This window comes from Sebastes umbrosus, chromosome 1 (genome assembly GCF_015220745.1).
Source record: "Sebastes umbrosus isolate fSebUmb1 chromosome 1, fSebUmb1.pri, whole genome shotgun sequence".
In the NCBI taxonomy this organism is placed as follows: Eukaryota; Metazoa; Chordata; class Actinopteri; order Perciformes; family Sebastidae; genus Sebastes; species Sebastes umbrosus.
This window is the reverse complement of record NC_051269.1, coordinates 19,612,507-19,628,837: the sequence shown is the minus strand read 5'-3', so window position 1 is coordinate 19,628,837 and position 16,331 is coordinate 19,612,507. Positions and strand designations below refer to the sequence as shown.

At 42.6% G+C, this 16,331-nt stretch overlaps 1 protein-coding gene across 2 annotated transcripts in view; it reads right to left on the bottom strand.

The window, feature by feature from the left end:
• Positions 1 to 1,009: 1,009 nt before the first annotated feature.
• The window catches only part of ephb2b (eph receptor B2b), a 159,137-nt gene continuing 143,815 nt past the window's right edge, over positions 1,010 to 16,331 (bottom strand). The window contains exons 10-16 of one of the 2 annotated variants that reach the window (XM_037776455.1): positions 15,484 to 15,606; positions 15,077 to 15,324; positions 9,603 to 9,818; positions 9,054 to 9,203; positions 6,398 to 6,591; positions 5,367 to 5,522; positions 1,010 to 2,937 (exon numbers count right to left, since the gene is read on the bottom strand). In XM_037776455.1, coding sequence (XP_037632383.1) covers positions 2,829 to 2,937; positions 5,367 to 5,522; positions 6,398 to 6,591; positions 9,054 to 9,203; positions 9,603 to 9,818; positions 15,077 to 15,324; positions 15,484 to 15,606 — 1,196 coding nt within the window. In that variant the 3' untranslated portion in view covers positions 1,010 to 2,828. The remainder of the gene's footprint in view (positions 2,938 to 5,366; positions 5,523 to 6,397; positions 6,592 to 9,053; positions 9,204 to 9,602; positions 9,819 to 15,076; positions 15,325 to 15,483; positions 15,607 to 16,331) is intronic. The other variant, XM_037776462.1, reaches the window with a different exon arrangement.

The window sequence follows — 16,331 nt, the reverse complement described above, 5'->3', positions numbered from 1 at the left end:
CGTGAGAAGACTCTCAGCCTGACAAAATAAACTGATGAGCTGTTAAGTATTGAGAAATGGAAAAGGAAGACAGTCTAAAGCTTCGGTTATAAAGCAAAACTGCGTGTTGGCATCGTTGGCATTTAGGTCACAGCATCACTTCTCAGCTATATGACTAACAGCTCCTGATTGTCCTCCTCCTCCTCACCAGTTTCACATGTTAGAAAAGCTTCCAGGGAAATATTCGTCCTGTGCTGCGCTGCAGATGGAAATAACCGAGGGGAGGATTAAGGAGCAGAAAGAGAATGAAAACCCCTCCACTCATGTCCTTGAATTCTCTGGATGGAGCCAGGGATAATGGAAGGTAACAAGGCCCGGGTGCAATAACTGAGGTTTCTCACTTTCTTCAGCCGGTGCTAAAGCCGTCTTTAGAGACATCACAAACACTCAGGTCAGGTTCTGAAGATTTGGTTGAAGTGAACATGGAAGCATTGCAGTCTTTTTTTTTTCCACATACAGCACTATCAAGACAAGACACAACTGCCCCGCTGATGAGTGTCAGCTCGCCTGCTGCTGTTGATGCTTATAAAGTCGCAGAGACGAAACCAGACAACTGCTGAAAGCCGGCTGCGTGGAGATCAGTGGGAGCGGCAGACAGGTGGCCGGCAGGCATTGCTGTGATCAAGAGGGAGAGAGAGAGGGAGAATCAGCGCCCGGACAGAGCGGCTGTGATCGGGGGCGCGGCCGCCCCGCTGTGACCGGACACATCTGACCGATAGCTCACAGCTGGATGTCCATGTCTGGCTGTCAGGACTCGGAGCGGAGCCCAGTAGGAACTGCTGCACTGCTGATATCATTTACTGGCTGTGTACATAAACCCCCGCCTGCTTCACCGGCGTCTCCAGGGGAATCACTGCATCGCTACGAACTCTTCCATCTTTTCCCTTTTTTACACCAGGTTACCGATGACGACGCGACAATGATCGACAGCTCTGCACTCATGAGACAGCATCGCTCATACAATAAAATGCATATACTGTCTTTAAAAGGAAACCAGTCACAGGGAAAACGCTGTTTATCTACATGTTTTTTTGTGTGCACCAACATGATTCATGTCTCAAAATAAAAGCATTGATGGAAGATCCAGAGTGTTTTGTTGGAGTCAAACAATAGACTCAGTGCAGGAAAAAAAAAAATATATAATAATAATAACAATTCAATAATATCCATACAGAAATTGCAAAAATATAACACGTTGCATTTTTTGTTTTGAATTCGCCTGATTGTAAAGTCTATTCGTGACTGTGTAAAATAACCATGTGTGGTATCAAAACTTTAATACTTTAAACATAAAAAAAATGTCTTTTTCAAAAGGAAAACTGGAAGAAGAAGAATATAATGCAGCCACATTATACTCTGTAAAGTGTGTCAAATCCAAGCTCTCACCAAACAGAGTTCTAGTAATTGCAGCAAATCAAAGCACTGTGAAATTAACCACTCACTCAGCATGCTATCAAACACGAGTCCCGGCGCTTCGGGAAGCCACTGCTTCTTTGTGCGCGTGGTGTGTGTGCGCGACGTGCACGTACTGTACGCACAGACGGTATTGGAGATGAAGGAGGATGCTATAACAGGACACACTGTATGGACTCTGACGTAAACAGTAGAACCTGTTTCTTTGTGTGTGTGAATCTATGCAGGACGTTGGTTTGCTTTTTTTTTTTTTTTCTCTCCACAAGCTATTTTTTTTTCACACAATAAGGAAAGAAGTGAAGTTAAATCCTCCCTGTGGTCAGTTCTTCTGCTCCTGAACTGATGAGTTACAACTGTTTCCGAGTCATCGCGTTATGGCAGGTCAAGTGCATCTGATATGTACAGACAGTACAGGGGTGCAAGAAGGGAAGAGGGAAGTCTATTTGGCAGGCTGTGAATGTTTCACTGTGAAAGAAAAAAAAATGTCTATAGTGAGAGGAAGCATGGTGTAGACGGAATTCTTCATCACAAAAATTCACACAATATAGAAAATTACTTGCAATGAGAAAAGAAAATGTTTTTTTTTCACTGTGTGAAGTCTGAATGGATGTGTTTTTGACATCAGTCCATGCCAAATGTTGTCCATTTCATGGTTTTTAAAATGTATTTTCTCTCCTGGTTGGGAGCGCACGTCGGGTTCCTCAGTGTCCTCCGTGGTTTGCACAGAGAACTCTGCGTTTCCTCATGATGTCCATAATTAAGAAGATGTAAAGACAATATCCACACCTGTTGTTGAGGATGGCCTCGTCTCCTCAACTCTTCCTTGATTCCTTTTTTTTTTTTTTTTTTCTCGCCCTTTTAAAGGGTAGCTTTCCTACTCGGGTCCGTCTAGTGTACAAGCTTATATCATCTATAAATTTAGATTTGCCTTTTCTCAGTTTTTCTTTTTTTTTCCTTTAAAAAATTCTTTACAAAATTATCAGAACAAACAAACCAAAAAAAAAAAAGAAAAATTGGTGGAAGATTGAAAAATGTGTTTGCTGGTCACTTCTAACCTCCCCATGTGTCTGGCTCCGTAGATGGGTTGGCTGTGGGCCCTCTGATGCCTCATCATCATCATCATCATCATCATTACTTGGGACTTTGTTTCCACAGCCGATCCCAAAGGATGGAGGTGGAGGTGGAGGGAGAGTCACGGTGAGGGGGATGAGAGGGAAGTGGAGAGGGGAACGGGGAAATGAATGGTAGTCCGGTGGGAAGACCAGACGCACTGTAACGCGAAAAAAACAAAACATCCACTCCATCCTCCGCACCCAGAGCCCTGCATCCCGACCGCCTTTTTTTGTTTCCCACCCCCTCTGCTCCACTCGGGAGGGTCAAACCTCCACCGACTGGATCTGGTTCATCTGTGCCCGCATCATCTGGACGCTGTTGAGGATCTTCTTTTGATGGCCCGCTAACGTCACACCGACCCTCAGGATGTCCCTGGGAGGAGAGATAGATGTCAGATTACCACAGACTGTAAACACTCTAGCTACTGTATAGCATCTATTAGGGCTGTCAAAGTTAACGCAATAATAACACATTAACGCAACCGATCTTTCGGAGGTTGTATCGGGCTCAATTTGAAAGCTAGAGTAAAGATTCTGGCATCATATGAAACTACAAACCAAAGGAATGCATTGGTACCAACCATGTCATAATAGCTCGCCGCCAAAGAGGTTAAATAACGCTCCAAACCTACGCTACATTTCAGCGAGGAAAAACTGGCATGGCCATTTTCAAAGGGATCCCTTGACCTCTGACCTCAACACATGTGAATGAAAATGGGTTCTATGGGTACCCACGAGTCTCCCCTTTACAGACATGCCCACTTTATGATAATCACATGCAGTTTGGGGCAAGTCATAGTCAAGTCAGCACACTGACACACTGACAGCTGTTGTTGCCTGTTGGGCTGCAGTTTGCCATGTTATGATTTGAGCGTATTTTGTATGCTAAACACAGTACCTGTGAGGGTTTCTGGACAATATTTGTCATTGTTTTGTGTTGTTAAGTGTTTTCCAATAATACATATATACATACATTTGCATAAAACAAGCATATATTTCCACTCCCATGTTGATAAGAGTATCAAATACTTGACAAATCTCCCTTTAAGGTACATTTTGAATAGATAAAAAATGTGCGATTAATCACGATTAACTATGGACAATCATGCGATTAAACGCAAATTAAATATTTTAATTGATTGACAGCGTATCTATGCATTCTATCTATCTACTGTATGTCTATCAACAATACAACATATGGAGGCATGACAAGAAGGCTAGCAGCGAACAGCTGAAAAATTGAGATGACAGTAAAGTAACAGGCATGAAACAGCTGCGTGCCCATCCATCTTTGAGGCCGGGGAGCTTATATAATTACAGAAAAAATGTTTGGATGCCAGTTTAGTGTATTTTTCTTTCTACTGAGTCATGCGGTAAAAAACCCCACCCATCTCAGACCACCAGAACAAATGCTAAGAATCACAAATTCACAACATCTCTTTGTCTATTGTAGACGCAGCATTCATCACGGAGGTCATATAAAAATGCCAAAATAAACGGCAAATTTCCACTCTGTCTCAAGGCAGCGGAATCAGCTCCAAACATAATAAATTGTTGAACGGTCTCTTATCCATTAGACAATGAAATTCCTCGCTCCTAATTCTGAATCTCAACAGTGATCAGGCTTATTGGATTACACACATTACCATCTGTTTTGTTCAAAGAGTTGAAGCTCAGCATCTCTGGCTCGTGATGCTGTTATCCACGGACAGAAAATGATTTTTATCTGCCTCTCTACAGGTGGCATTCTTAACATGATTATATCTCGAGTGTAAGGAGTTTTTTCTTTTCTCCTTGCTAACCAACCCCGACCTGTGAGTAGAGGTCACTGGCAATCCTGAATTTTATCCAGCAATAGCTCTGTCAATTGTACAGCTAATACAAAGAGAAATGTACTGATGGAAAGCTGAAAATCTCACCGTTCTAAAGGTGTATTTGTTGTCATTCTATCATGAAGGCTAGAGGGTGAAGTTTGACCCTGAAGTGAGCGTGCTCCTTTTATTTGGTTTTCACTTTTTTCTCAGGTTAAATGCTTTTAAAAGCACCCTTAAAAATAAATAGGCGCTAAATATTCCTAATTCCTAAACTTTGATTTCCAAGGTATCCCAAGGATTCAAGGTGATAAGATCAGATGTTAGAAGATCACAGACATATTTGTTCCCCCCTATTTGGCCCCTAGGGACCAAGGAAGGTGAAAAGAAGAAATGTCACTTGTCAACGCGTCATATCTTTTGGGGTACAACACATGCGCAGATCTGCACTTGCCAAAATTGAGCCAATAGCATCGCACAACCGCAGCTCCAGTCACACTGCGCATGTGTCAGACCATAGGGCTCAAAACCATGTGCAAGCCTCTTTCAATAGGCCTTGCCAGGGGGCAAATTTGCAGCGCCCCGATATCTATATCTTTTCATGACATATAAACCTACGTCTGTGCCAAATGTGTTGCTTTTATCGCAAAATGCATAATTGTTATGAATATTTTAGCTTAGCTGCCCCACTAGCATATTATGATGTTTCCCCTCAATCCTTAAACCGAGGTCAAACAGAGGCCTGCTGAACACATGGCATAGAATAAAAGACGTTGTTATGGCTCCGAGCTATTGTGCCCACTGTTCAGCCCCCCAACTGCAGTATTACGACCTGCTAATTACATGCAGCGCAGCGTCTTTTATAACGCGCCAGAGGCAGAGCCTGGTGCAGCTTTTTGGGGATATACGAGCCCCGGCAAACACCGCCTCGTGCGATCGTTTTCCCTCGCGCTTTATCAGACCCAGAACGGCTGGAGTTGTCGGCACTTACTCCATGGTCATCTGGGACACCACATCAAATGTGGAAAAGTCGGCGCCGGCGAAGTTGTCTTTGTACTGGCCCATCTTGATGGCGTCCAGCCACTCGTCCACGGTGCTGAAGCTGGAGAAGTCTGGGATGCTGCGGTCCAGGAGAGGGAGATGAACACTAAGGGGGGGACACAAGCAGGAGCCGTTATGAGTAAAGCTAATACGCAATGGCAGAGCTTAAGTCACAGACCACCTGCATGTGATTCAAACATGAATTATTACATTACATTTTCAAAAGGCCAGACAGAACTTTGTGAGAATCCCCCTGGCCTTATCCGTGAACCAATATTTTCCAAACTGATTCCTCATAAAGTGTATTTTCCAAATGAAGTGATAGGCTTCAGGGAGCAAATATACCCTCAGTGTCTGTGGAAAATCTGGCCCGCCTCGGTCCTGCACGCCACCACAAATGAAAGTACAGACAGGGGATAATGGAAATCAGTAAAGCCTCGCTCTCAAAGGAAACTAACACCCAGAGCAGAAATGCTTCAAAATATTTTGTTTTGAAAATCGCACGACTGCTCCAATCCAGGTTTTCGCCCGAAGCATTCGTGGGAAGGATTTGATCTATCAAACCGAAAAGGCTTTAATTTCCATAACCGCTCGGCGCCAGGAGAAACAAGAGACACTGCGCTCGGAAAAAAAAGTCAACTGTGCCACGGATGGCACTTTGGCAGGAGCATGAATTTCCTGTTAGGAAGGGGAAAGCCTTTTTTTTTTACATTTCGAGAAGATCAGATGCATTATATTGTTCAAGATGTTATCCACATCAATGTGAAATGATGCTAAAACCAGAGGCCTGTCTTGTGGGATGCCTGCAGAGACGAGATAAAACACACATGCAGATCCCGCACAGAGACTAAAGGGCAGAGTAATGAAAAGCACACGTTTAACACTAGTCTGGACCATATGTTATGACTACGAGTATGACTGACAAACAGTCAGAACACAAGTAAATCACATTAAACAAATTCGATGAGCAGCCTTCCTTACCCTGAAGATAACGGGGTCATGGCCTTCAGCGTGTTGGGGTTGCGGATCATCTTGTCGAGGTTGTTGACGATCTGACTGAACTTGGGCCGGTTGTTGCGGTCCTTCTGCCAGCAGTCCAACATGAGCTGGTGCAGCGCGCTGGGACAGTCCATGGGTGGGGGCAGCCGGTAGTCCTGCTCTATGGCGTTGATGACCTGCAGGGGGAGATAGAGATCTCTAAGGGCTGCTAGGAGGCTCTACAAAGAGGAGGTTGATCGATGGAGAGGAGAGAGAGTACGATCCAGTGGTGGAGGAAGTACTCTCAAAGTGCTCTCAAAATCCTACTTAAAGGGGACATATCATGCTCATTTTCAGGTTCATACTTGTATATTGGGTTTCTACTAGAACATGTTGACATGCTCTAATTTTCAAAAAACATTATTGTTTTTCTCATACTGTCTGTCTGAATATACCTGTATTCACCCTCTGACTGAAACACTCCATTTTAGCGCCTGTCTCTTTAAGACCACATGTGAATCACGTTTTCTGATCTAGGCAGTCGACAAAAAAACTGACTGCGTTGTCTTATTACACAGTTTGTGGTTGGTAGGCACTCCAGATACCCAAATGTACAGTATGTGCACAAGCACTGAAAAAGAGACTTTTTCATGATATGTCCCCTTTTAGCAAAAGTACAAAGGCATTTGCAACAAAATGTACTTAAAGTGTCAAAAGTAAAAGTTCCCAAAATGGCCATTGTGACTGATATTATAAATATTATATTATTAGATTGTTAATTATTGTGATTGTGTGTAAGTAGCATTTTGCTGTTGTAGCTGGTTGAGGTGGAGCTAGTTTTAACTACTCTATATACAGTTAGGTTGCTCCAAAGAGTCACAAGATATTCATGTGTTCGAAAAGAAGAAAAAAAAATGTTTTCTCTAAGTTTTGCTGTTTTTGTGAAATATTGAACGATTTTATTGAATTAAAATGGAACCATCTGAGAAGTTTAGAGGGTAAATGCCTCTTTGTTGGAACTGCTAACAAGTCAGACATTTGAAACTTGAAAGGGACCCCACGTAGAAGGAGTCCCAAACCAAAAGATTGAGAACTACTGGTATCATCTTTAACAATATAGTGTTTTCATAAGCTTACAATGAATGGGAGACTGATTTTATGGACCCACAGAATGTTTGTTTTCAATGTTATACCCAAATGAGCTTTATTCTATTGTAGTATTCTTAGTTGTGAAAGAAAAAATGTTCCCATATACTCAGAACATTTCCCTGGTTGCTCTCAGGGACAGCTAGATCATCTTTCCCAATTCATTGTCTATGGAGCAATTCCACACTTTCTGTGACATCACAAATTTGAGTTTTAGCGCTCTAGTTTTTGGAGTTGTTCATTGTTTACTAATATGTTTTGGACTGTCATAGGGTGCCTTCCAATGAAACTTGTGAGCTTGTAATAGCCTCCGCTATTTCTGACGTCAAAAAACACGTCACAACTCGTGAACTTACGAGGTTGTGAATACCACGAGAGGGGGACATTCGTATGGACTCTTCTCGTGTACACGGTAAAAACGACCCCATTTGAAAGCACCGTTGGACCATAGAAACAACATGTATGAATTTTGAAAATGAGCATAGTTCCCCTTTAAGTGAAGTTCACTACAGTCGTGTCTAACATGAAGTAAATGTTGGCACCGATGCTCTCTCTTCTGATGAACATAGAACAAGAGCATGTGTGCCTCTCACCATGTGGTGAAAACAACTGCTATAGTCATTACTGTGTAAGAGTCAAAACTGTTAAATTACAGTTATTACTTAAACACATAAATGTATAAATACATATATTTGTGCACAAATCACTACATTAGTTCTCCATGTGTGGAGTTGTTAAACACCAATTAGGTCATTAGGAACATAAACCTTATTCTAGCAACTTCTGCCAGATGTGACCTCACTTCTGGCCTTTACAAAGTATTTAATGCTCTCTCTCTCTGCAAAGCCACATTAAAAATCCGTCTGGCTCTGGCCGGCGACGCTGTTGGTCGAGGGGCACGCAGAGGTGGTGCACGCTTAACAGAGTGAAACAACCCGGAGGACACTTGTGACGAGGACGCACAATCCCCTTGCTCATTACCGGGGCCATTAAAGGAGCTCCATTCAGACTCCGATTAATCTCATTCATGAGACCTCCAAACGAGGACCCCGATGGAGCAGAAACACTATCTGGAGCTGCTAATAAGATAACCGTTGAGGTCCTCAGTCCCTCTCAGCGCATTAGTGTTCTCACTTTCAATTTGAAACTATTTTCATTATCTCTCTCCCCATAATTTGCTCGCTCCTCCGCTACCCAGAGGGAGATAGGAAATGGAGGCTCCAGTCAAGAGCAGAAATTGTCCACTGAGCGCTGCCGTGCATTTCAAATGATCTGATTATGTCTCTGTGGTGAGTGTGGGGGAATTTTCATATAAAACCCATGAGTGAAAGCTGCTGTTTAGCTGCGGGAAAGCAGATACAATGACAAAATGTATCTCGGAGGAGTCTGGGGCTGTAATGAAACTCAGGAAGCACATAATGTATGTGTGCAGGGAGGCCTTGTTTCAAAAAATGTTTGACTTAAGAATCAAGGGCAGTTTTAAAAAATGACTACAGGCAAGTTAAATACGTACATCCTGATTGGTCATGTCCCAGTAAGGCCTCTCTCCGTAGGACATGACTTCCCACATGACGATCCCGTAGCTCCACACATCACTGGCAGAGGTGAACTTCCTGTACTGGATGGCTTCGGGTGCAGTCCATCGGATAGGAATCTTCCCTCCCTGCAAACACAAAGAGCACAACATCAAGACCGAAACCCGACCGTCACAGTGTCCCGGCTCCGGAGAGAGACACCGTTCGCGGCAACAATGCTGCCGGTAATCCAAAACTGGGAGGTGGATATAACAAAACCCCTGGGAGGAAAGTGTGGTACATGAAATACTGGAGGAGGAGGAGGAGGAGGAGGAGGAGGAAGAGGAGGAAGAAGAACAGGTGAAGGGTTGATGTTTGTATCGATAGGAAGAACAGTGAGGGAGTGCACTGTAGCTTACGTCAAACCTGGGTTAAATAAAACCAAATGGCAGCACCGGATGAAAGGGAGTTCATATAACTTCTCATTCACAACATAATTAAAAAAAACTTCTTTGAGAAGGCCCTGGTTTAGTCTGATTGTTTCTTACCAGAGCACTGGTGTAGGTGGGGTCTGATGTATCGTCCTCCAGGAAGCGCGAGAGGCCGAAGTCCGAAACCTTGCACACAAGGTTACTGTTGACCAGGATGTTTCGGGCAGCGAGGTCGCGGTGCACATAGTTCATGTCGGCCAGGTATTTCATGCCCGAGGCGATGCCGCGGAGCATACCGACGAGCTGGATCACAGTGAACTGCCCGTCGTTTTGCTGTAAAACAGATATGTTGTGTTACAATACCTTAAAGCTAGGGTTGGTAATGTTGTTCAAATAAATTTTTTTGTTATATTTGTAGAAATGTTTCACTACATCCCGACAGCAAACAATAAAACGGATTTTAAAAAAGTCAGAAAATCCGATATCTGTGGCTGTTGCAGCCCTGTAATAAGCTTGTCCAACCAGTTCATTCAGCCTGAATAAAATGATTGGATGGTCTACCTACCTGCGTGCACACTGCCCGTGCACTCATTGTGCGTCACCGAGTGTTCCGCAAGCAGCTCGTTTGATAGCTGTGATTCCTAACCATATGTTAGTTAATGTTGTTTAAATTCATTATAATATATTTATGTTCGTAATGATAACTGTGTGGGAGTGGCTTTGGAGAGAGGCCTTAAGGGACGGACTGTCTGTTTTGCCGACTTGGCGACTTTCTTTCTCTCTACATTTAGTGACTTTTGCGGCTAGTCAGCAGCTAGTGTTGCTAGCTACTTCATTGAAAAAAAGTTGTCAACACTGGGCTGTATTTTTCGATTGGATTATCTTTTAAATCTGGCGTACTCTTGCTGGTTTCTCAGCATTACAGACCCTACCTTTAAAGAGGAGGTGCTACTAGAAATTCTGGGTCGCCTGACTGAATATGTGCATACGATTTAATTTTCTAATTTCAGTCAAAGAAACCAAAACACAGTGGGCTTGTTAGTGTGCTGCATTAGTGTTAGTGCTGACGGGCTGAAAGCAACACAGACGGGGATTGTCTCATTTTTGTACAAACAAAAGATTATGCCATCAGGATTTGAACAATGTTATAATCACATTAAACTCTTCACACAGTGGCTTGAAGATAAAATATCTCAAAAAAAAATAATTTGTTTCACTGAATAAAACTTGATGACTTTCTCTCTTCTCAGAACTCATCTAGGCCCCCCCCCCCACGAACAAAATGTGCCATTAATAAAACAAAATGATTCCCACTTCACTCCTTTTACTCAAATTCTAATCATTTCACTTTGACACGTCTACTCGTAACCCAACCCGTATGTGGTTAATGTAGAAAAGTTACATTGCAGTATTAGTTTTCAGTGAAGAGACCCTGCAGGACAGTATAACGGCCAGGTTTGGATTGGGCTCAACGTGGCCTCAGCAGGGCTGAGCTGGGTCTGGCTGGCTGGCTGTCTACAGCTGTTCCCCCTCCACCGTTTGGTGAGGGCTTTACCCCATGCATGTGGAGCGTCTGGAGCGGCGGTGCAGCTGTGCCTCCAACTGTGCACACCTGCACTCTCCCCCACCACCCACTACGACGCCCGGAGAATGCGGGATTCCAGAGAAAGGAGCATGGGAGCTCGGGGACGGGCGTGGACAGATGGGAAAAGGCCACCAGAGGGAATTGGAAGGCCCCCGAGCACAGCCATATTAACGGCCTGCATGGCCGCTCCACTAGCCTATTTCTCTCTCAAACACTCTGCTGCTCATTAGCCGAGCGGATGCTTCTCCTCACGTCAAGCTGCTCTTCCTCGCGTACCACAGCAATTAAGCAGAATGCATTATTCATGAAACCTTTCCTCACAAATACACATCGCCACCTCCAGTAATCTGTTTGCTGTGTTTGCATATACTTTAATTGGAAAGATTCCTCCAAAGTCTTTGGGGTCAAGTTAGGTGGAAGAAATAACCAGTTTGTAGAACTGTGTGAATCAAGGTCTAGCATGATTTATTTATATAAAAATAATGTTTTATATCAAAGGCAGACTTTCATTGTCTTTACTTCCATTGCTTATAGTTGGCTCCAGATACCAGTCCAGCTCTGATCGATCTATTCTTTCTCTACAATGCAGGTTTTTCTCTGCAGGAGGCAGCAGAGGAGACAATCCTTTAGCAGCTCAGCACAGCGACCATTTTAAACAGCCACCCACCAATCACCTCGGAGAAGACACAAACCGTGTTCAGGGGCTTTGACACTGTCAGCAATTGTTGTCATAAACTGTCACCGCGAGGTGCCGCAGAGGTTCCCTGTTGTTTTTTGAATACAATGTGCTGTCAAATGTGTTTAGCAAACATCTACATATACACAAACACCCTTCACCGCGAGATCAAATTCCAGAAAAGAGCTGATGCTTTGTGTCTGCGAGGTCGGAGGCAGAATGCAAATAAAGACTCGGTCTGAACAGTGTGTGCTGACAGGAGCTTGCATGTCTTCTTCTTGAGGATGGTTTTGATGTAGGCTCGCAGCAGAGGGCTTAAACTGACTATCAGGGTGGGTATTAAACCGGGGAAATCATTTAAAAAGGTAGACAGTGTTTTCAGGCAATTTAAAAATGCTCTGCAATTCTTCAATTACAATATGAAATGTAATGGTTCTTTTAAACCTCTTCCACTCCTTGAGGGCACCCTTGGCCATCTTTACTGTCTTTCAGAGGCTGTAGCAGGCTCATTTTTAGAGCTAGAGTTAAGTTGTATCACATAAAACCAAAAAACCTAAGGAATCCATTGGTACCAACCATGTCATGCTAGCATGTCGAGATGGAAGTTAAATAACGCTAAATTTTGGCAAGAAAAAACTGGCATGGCGATTTTCAAGTCCTTTGACCTCTGACCTCAAGATAGGTGAATGAAAATGAGTTCTATGGGTACCCACAAATCTCCCCTTTATAGACATGCCCACTTTATGATAATCACATGCATTTCTTTTTCATGCAGTATAAATGTGTTATTTTCACCTATTCTAAAATGGTGTATTTGAATATTTCTGCATACTGGGGTCCCTAAACAGTCTTGGTATTACATACATTGGGTATGACTGTAAAGCTGAGCTTATGGATTCAATGAGCCTAATTGTATTCATGTGTGATGAAGTTAGTCCTCATAGTAGACATTTCATTGTAGTGAGACCATTTTTTGAAACTTGACCTCACTGTATAAAATGACCTGTGGTGACCTCTAGGATAATCACAGCCTCATTAAACTTTACAGCCACAAACTAAAGACCTAGAGCATTCAGAGGATGGATGGCTTTCCTGGGTAGATTGACAATAAGGGGGTTCTGAGCAGTTTCTAGAACAAAAGTGCTCGCCATCTAATTGCCGAAAAATGCAATTCTTGCAGAAATCTCCAAATGTCAAAAGTTTTTGATACCAAATCACAGCATGGCTTTTTCTATGGTGTTCCTCAAGGTCTTTGTGTCTTAATGTGGTATTTTGGGGGGATTTTTGGTCATTTTTATCAATTCTTGAGTGGTAAAAAATTGTTAAATTTAGCACCAAATCTGTGTAATAAATGGTATCAACCCAAAAATCACTGCAACAACTTATGAGACATAATAGAGCATGGGAATGACCATACTGTACTTCTATCATAATGTAATCTAAGCCCTTTATAAACTTTCAAAATGTATTTTAATTAATTAATCATTATTTTCTTTATTTATGATTTATGACTAGAACAACTTGACATACATATCTGTGTGACATGTACTGTTGACCTGCTATCTCCCCCTAAAGACCCACTATACCCCCTAAAAAAGGCAAAACTGGGTCTATGGTAAAGACAGTGGAGTGGAAAAAGTTAATAGCGTAATTAATTTACTGTACACCACACATCTGTATCCACAAAACAACAACTTCTATGGTACAATGCTATTGTACTGTAGTGCATAATACTGCATAACATACTTAGTTTACGACAGGAAAGGCAATTTCTTAAGTTAATTTATAATGTGGCATTCTCACTGCACTTAAACTGGCATACACTCTGTGTCGCATTAAATAGAGAGTTCCCATTACATCAGAAGTCAAACTAAAAATAAACCTTTTTTTGGCAGAGGTCGTACATTCCCAATTTCCATAAATCAGAGGTCCTTTTCTGCTCGTTCCAAAAAATGAGTAGAGAGCAATTAGCGAGGATGAAAAGTCATATTAGAAGAAAAAAGATGTTTTTATTTCACTAACATCCCAAGACAGATGGTGAAAGGCCGTGTGACATCTCATCTCATAGCCAGCTTCATTTTTCAAACATCTGACATCTCATTTTAAGTCTTGCAAAGTATTTGAATTATTTATGCGGGTCGTAAATGGTGGAGCATGGCCGGTTCGCTGTAATATCCTCCTCTGGTGAGGTTATGAAAATTAAACATACCCTGAACTTGTGAGCTCTGCATATTTCTTGTCAGGGAGTAGGGGGAAGGAATAAGTGTGTGTTTTCCTATTTGCATCCATATACAGTGCTGCATAATCAGCAGTGTACTGAGTAAGCAAAAACAAGGTAAACATCAAAGAGAATCAAAAGTGTAGCAAGACCCAGTTTCTGTGGTGTTTTTTCTATAGTTCATGGTAAAGATTGACAGAGAAAATATTAAATATATAGAGAAAAACATGACATAAATCAATACTAGGTGTAAACAGATACCTTTGGGTGTTAATAGTGAAGCGTGATTGCATAGAGCCAAGAATACCTCTACGGAACTCATGATTGACAAGATTCTGTGAATAATAATGTTTCCTTGAAGTTGGATTACCGTGCATGAGTGTATAAAACATGTCAAATTACTGAACAAATGTGTGTGTACACGCAAGAGTGTGTGTGTGTGTGTGTGTGTGCGTGCAAAAAGGATATGAATCCTTGTTTGTCAGCTGTCTAAATAACTTAAGTTAAGTACTACTCGGGCTGAGTGATTCATCTTTTTATATCAAAATTGCAACTTGAAAGAGTGCAAATTTCAAATATAACTTAACAGCGTCTTAAAGGAACAGTGTGTAGCATTTCGGGGGATCTATTAGCAGAAATGGAATATAATATAATCACCTGCGACTAAGAACCGTTGTGTTTTCGTTAGCTTAGAATGAGCCCTTCATATCTACATAGGGAGCGGGTCCTCTTCACGGAGTCCGTCATGTTTCTACAGTAGCCCAGAACGGATAAACCTCATAATGATAATAGTGGGGTAGTGTCTTTAGTGCCTGAAGCAATGGACTGTCAGTGTTGCCGACTTGGCAACTTTCTTGCTAGATTTAGGGACTTTTGGTGCTAGTGCTGCTAGCTACTTTCATTGGAAAAGAGTTGGAACACTGGGCTGTAATTTTCGTTTGGATCATTTTAAAAATCTAGCATACTATTGCTGGTTTCTGAAGATTACCAACCCTAGCTTTAAATCACAGAAATAAAAAAAAAAAAAATCCCAATAATATATTTTCTTCAAAGGTTGTGTTCTAGGTTAGACACAAAAACAACACAAATCATCCAAAAATGTGGTTGCTTACCCTGAGGAAGGAGTCCAGAGACCCATTCTCCATGAACTCGGTGATGATCATGACGGGACTGCTCTTGGTAACCACGCCCTCCAGGTGGATGACGTTGGGGTGGTCGAACTGGCCCATGATGCTGGCCTCACTCAGGAAGTCCCGCCTTTGCTTTTCAGTGTAGCCAGACTTCAGAGTTTTTATGGCCACAAACATCTCCCTTTTACCCGGGAGCTTCAGGTTCCCACTGCATACCTCTCCGAACTCTCCTTGTGAAGATGGAAAAAAAAAACATTAGTTCTATGAAACTCAGAGCGAGTAACAGTAAGCAGTTTTTGTGCATCCATTTGTATTTAGAAATCAACTAAGACCTAAGCTATTTCACAGAGTTATATTCCAGCCACGTCTCAGTCAGATTTTTCCATTACCTGCACCAATGACCTGTTCAATCTTCACACAGGATATATCAATCTCCTTGGCAAACTCCCTCACAGCCTCGTTGGGGTCCTCATATGTGAACGGATCAATATAAATCTTCATTCCTGGAGTCACTTGGAAAAAAGGAAAGAGTCTCTATAATATTCGATTCTGCTGGTCATGCTTATAGTACACTCCTACGGGCTTGACAGTCCAATGCATTCAGGCACATTAACAATCAATTGCATTCACACATTACTGTATGTGATTTCTTGTGTGACATTCATGATGGCGATGAAGGTTGAAAGATGGAGGACGTGGTGTAGTATACAAATGGTGGTTATGACTAGCACCACGTGGCTACTGTGTGTAGCTATTGAGCCAGCAAGGACATGCTACCTCCAGTCTTCTTAGCTGTGATAAGGCAGGTTAATATATATATCATCTCCTGTGAGTCATAGTGCCATTAACACTCGGGAGAGAAACCCGGGCCCTATATCAGCATCGCTCAGCTCCACTCCAAGAAATAAATTGGCTCTCCTAAGCCCCGATGCCAGGTAAATTGGCTTAAGGTGGCCTTTAAGTGTTCGGGGACTTAAGTGTCCCGAGTTTTAAATCCGATTATTTGGCTCTCACCTCCACATCAGGCCCGAGGCTATTTGAATGGATACTAAACTCATGCCTGGGCCGCTGCAGAGGTAGGAGAGCGTGCACACGCCGCCTAAAAACCTGGCGCCGAAGAAACGTGCTGCAGAGATGAACAGATGGAGAGGATCTGGACCAGGCAAAACCCCCCATTACTAAAAATCTCTTCCCAAGCCGAAGCACTGTTCAACAGACCACCCTCCTAATATGATGG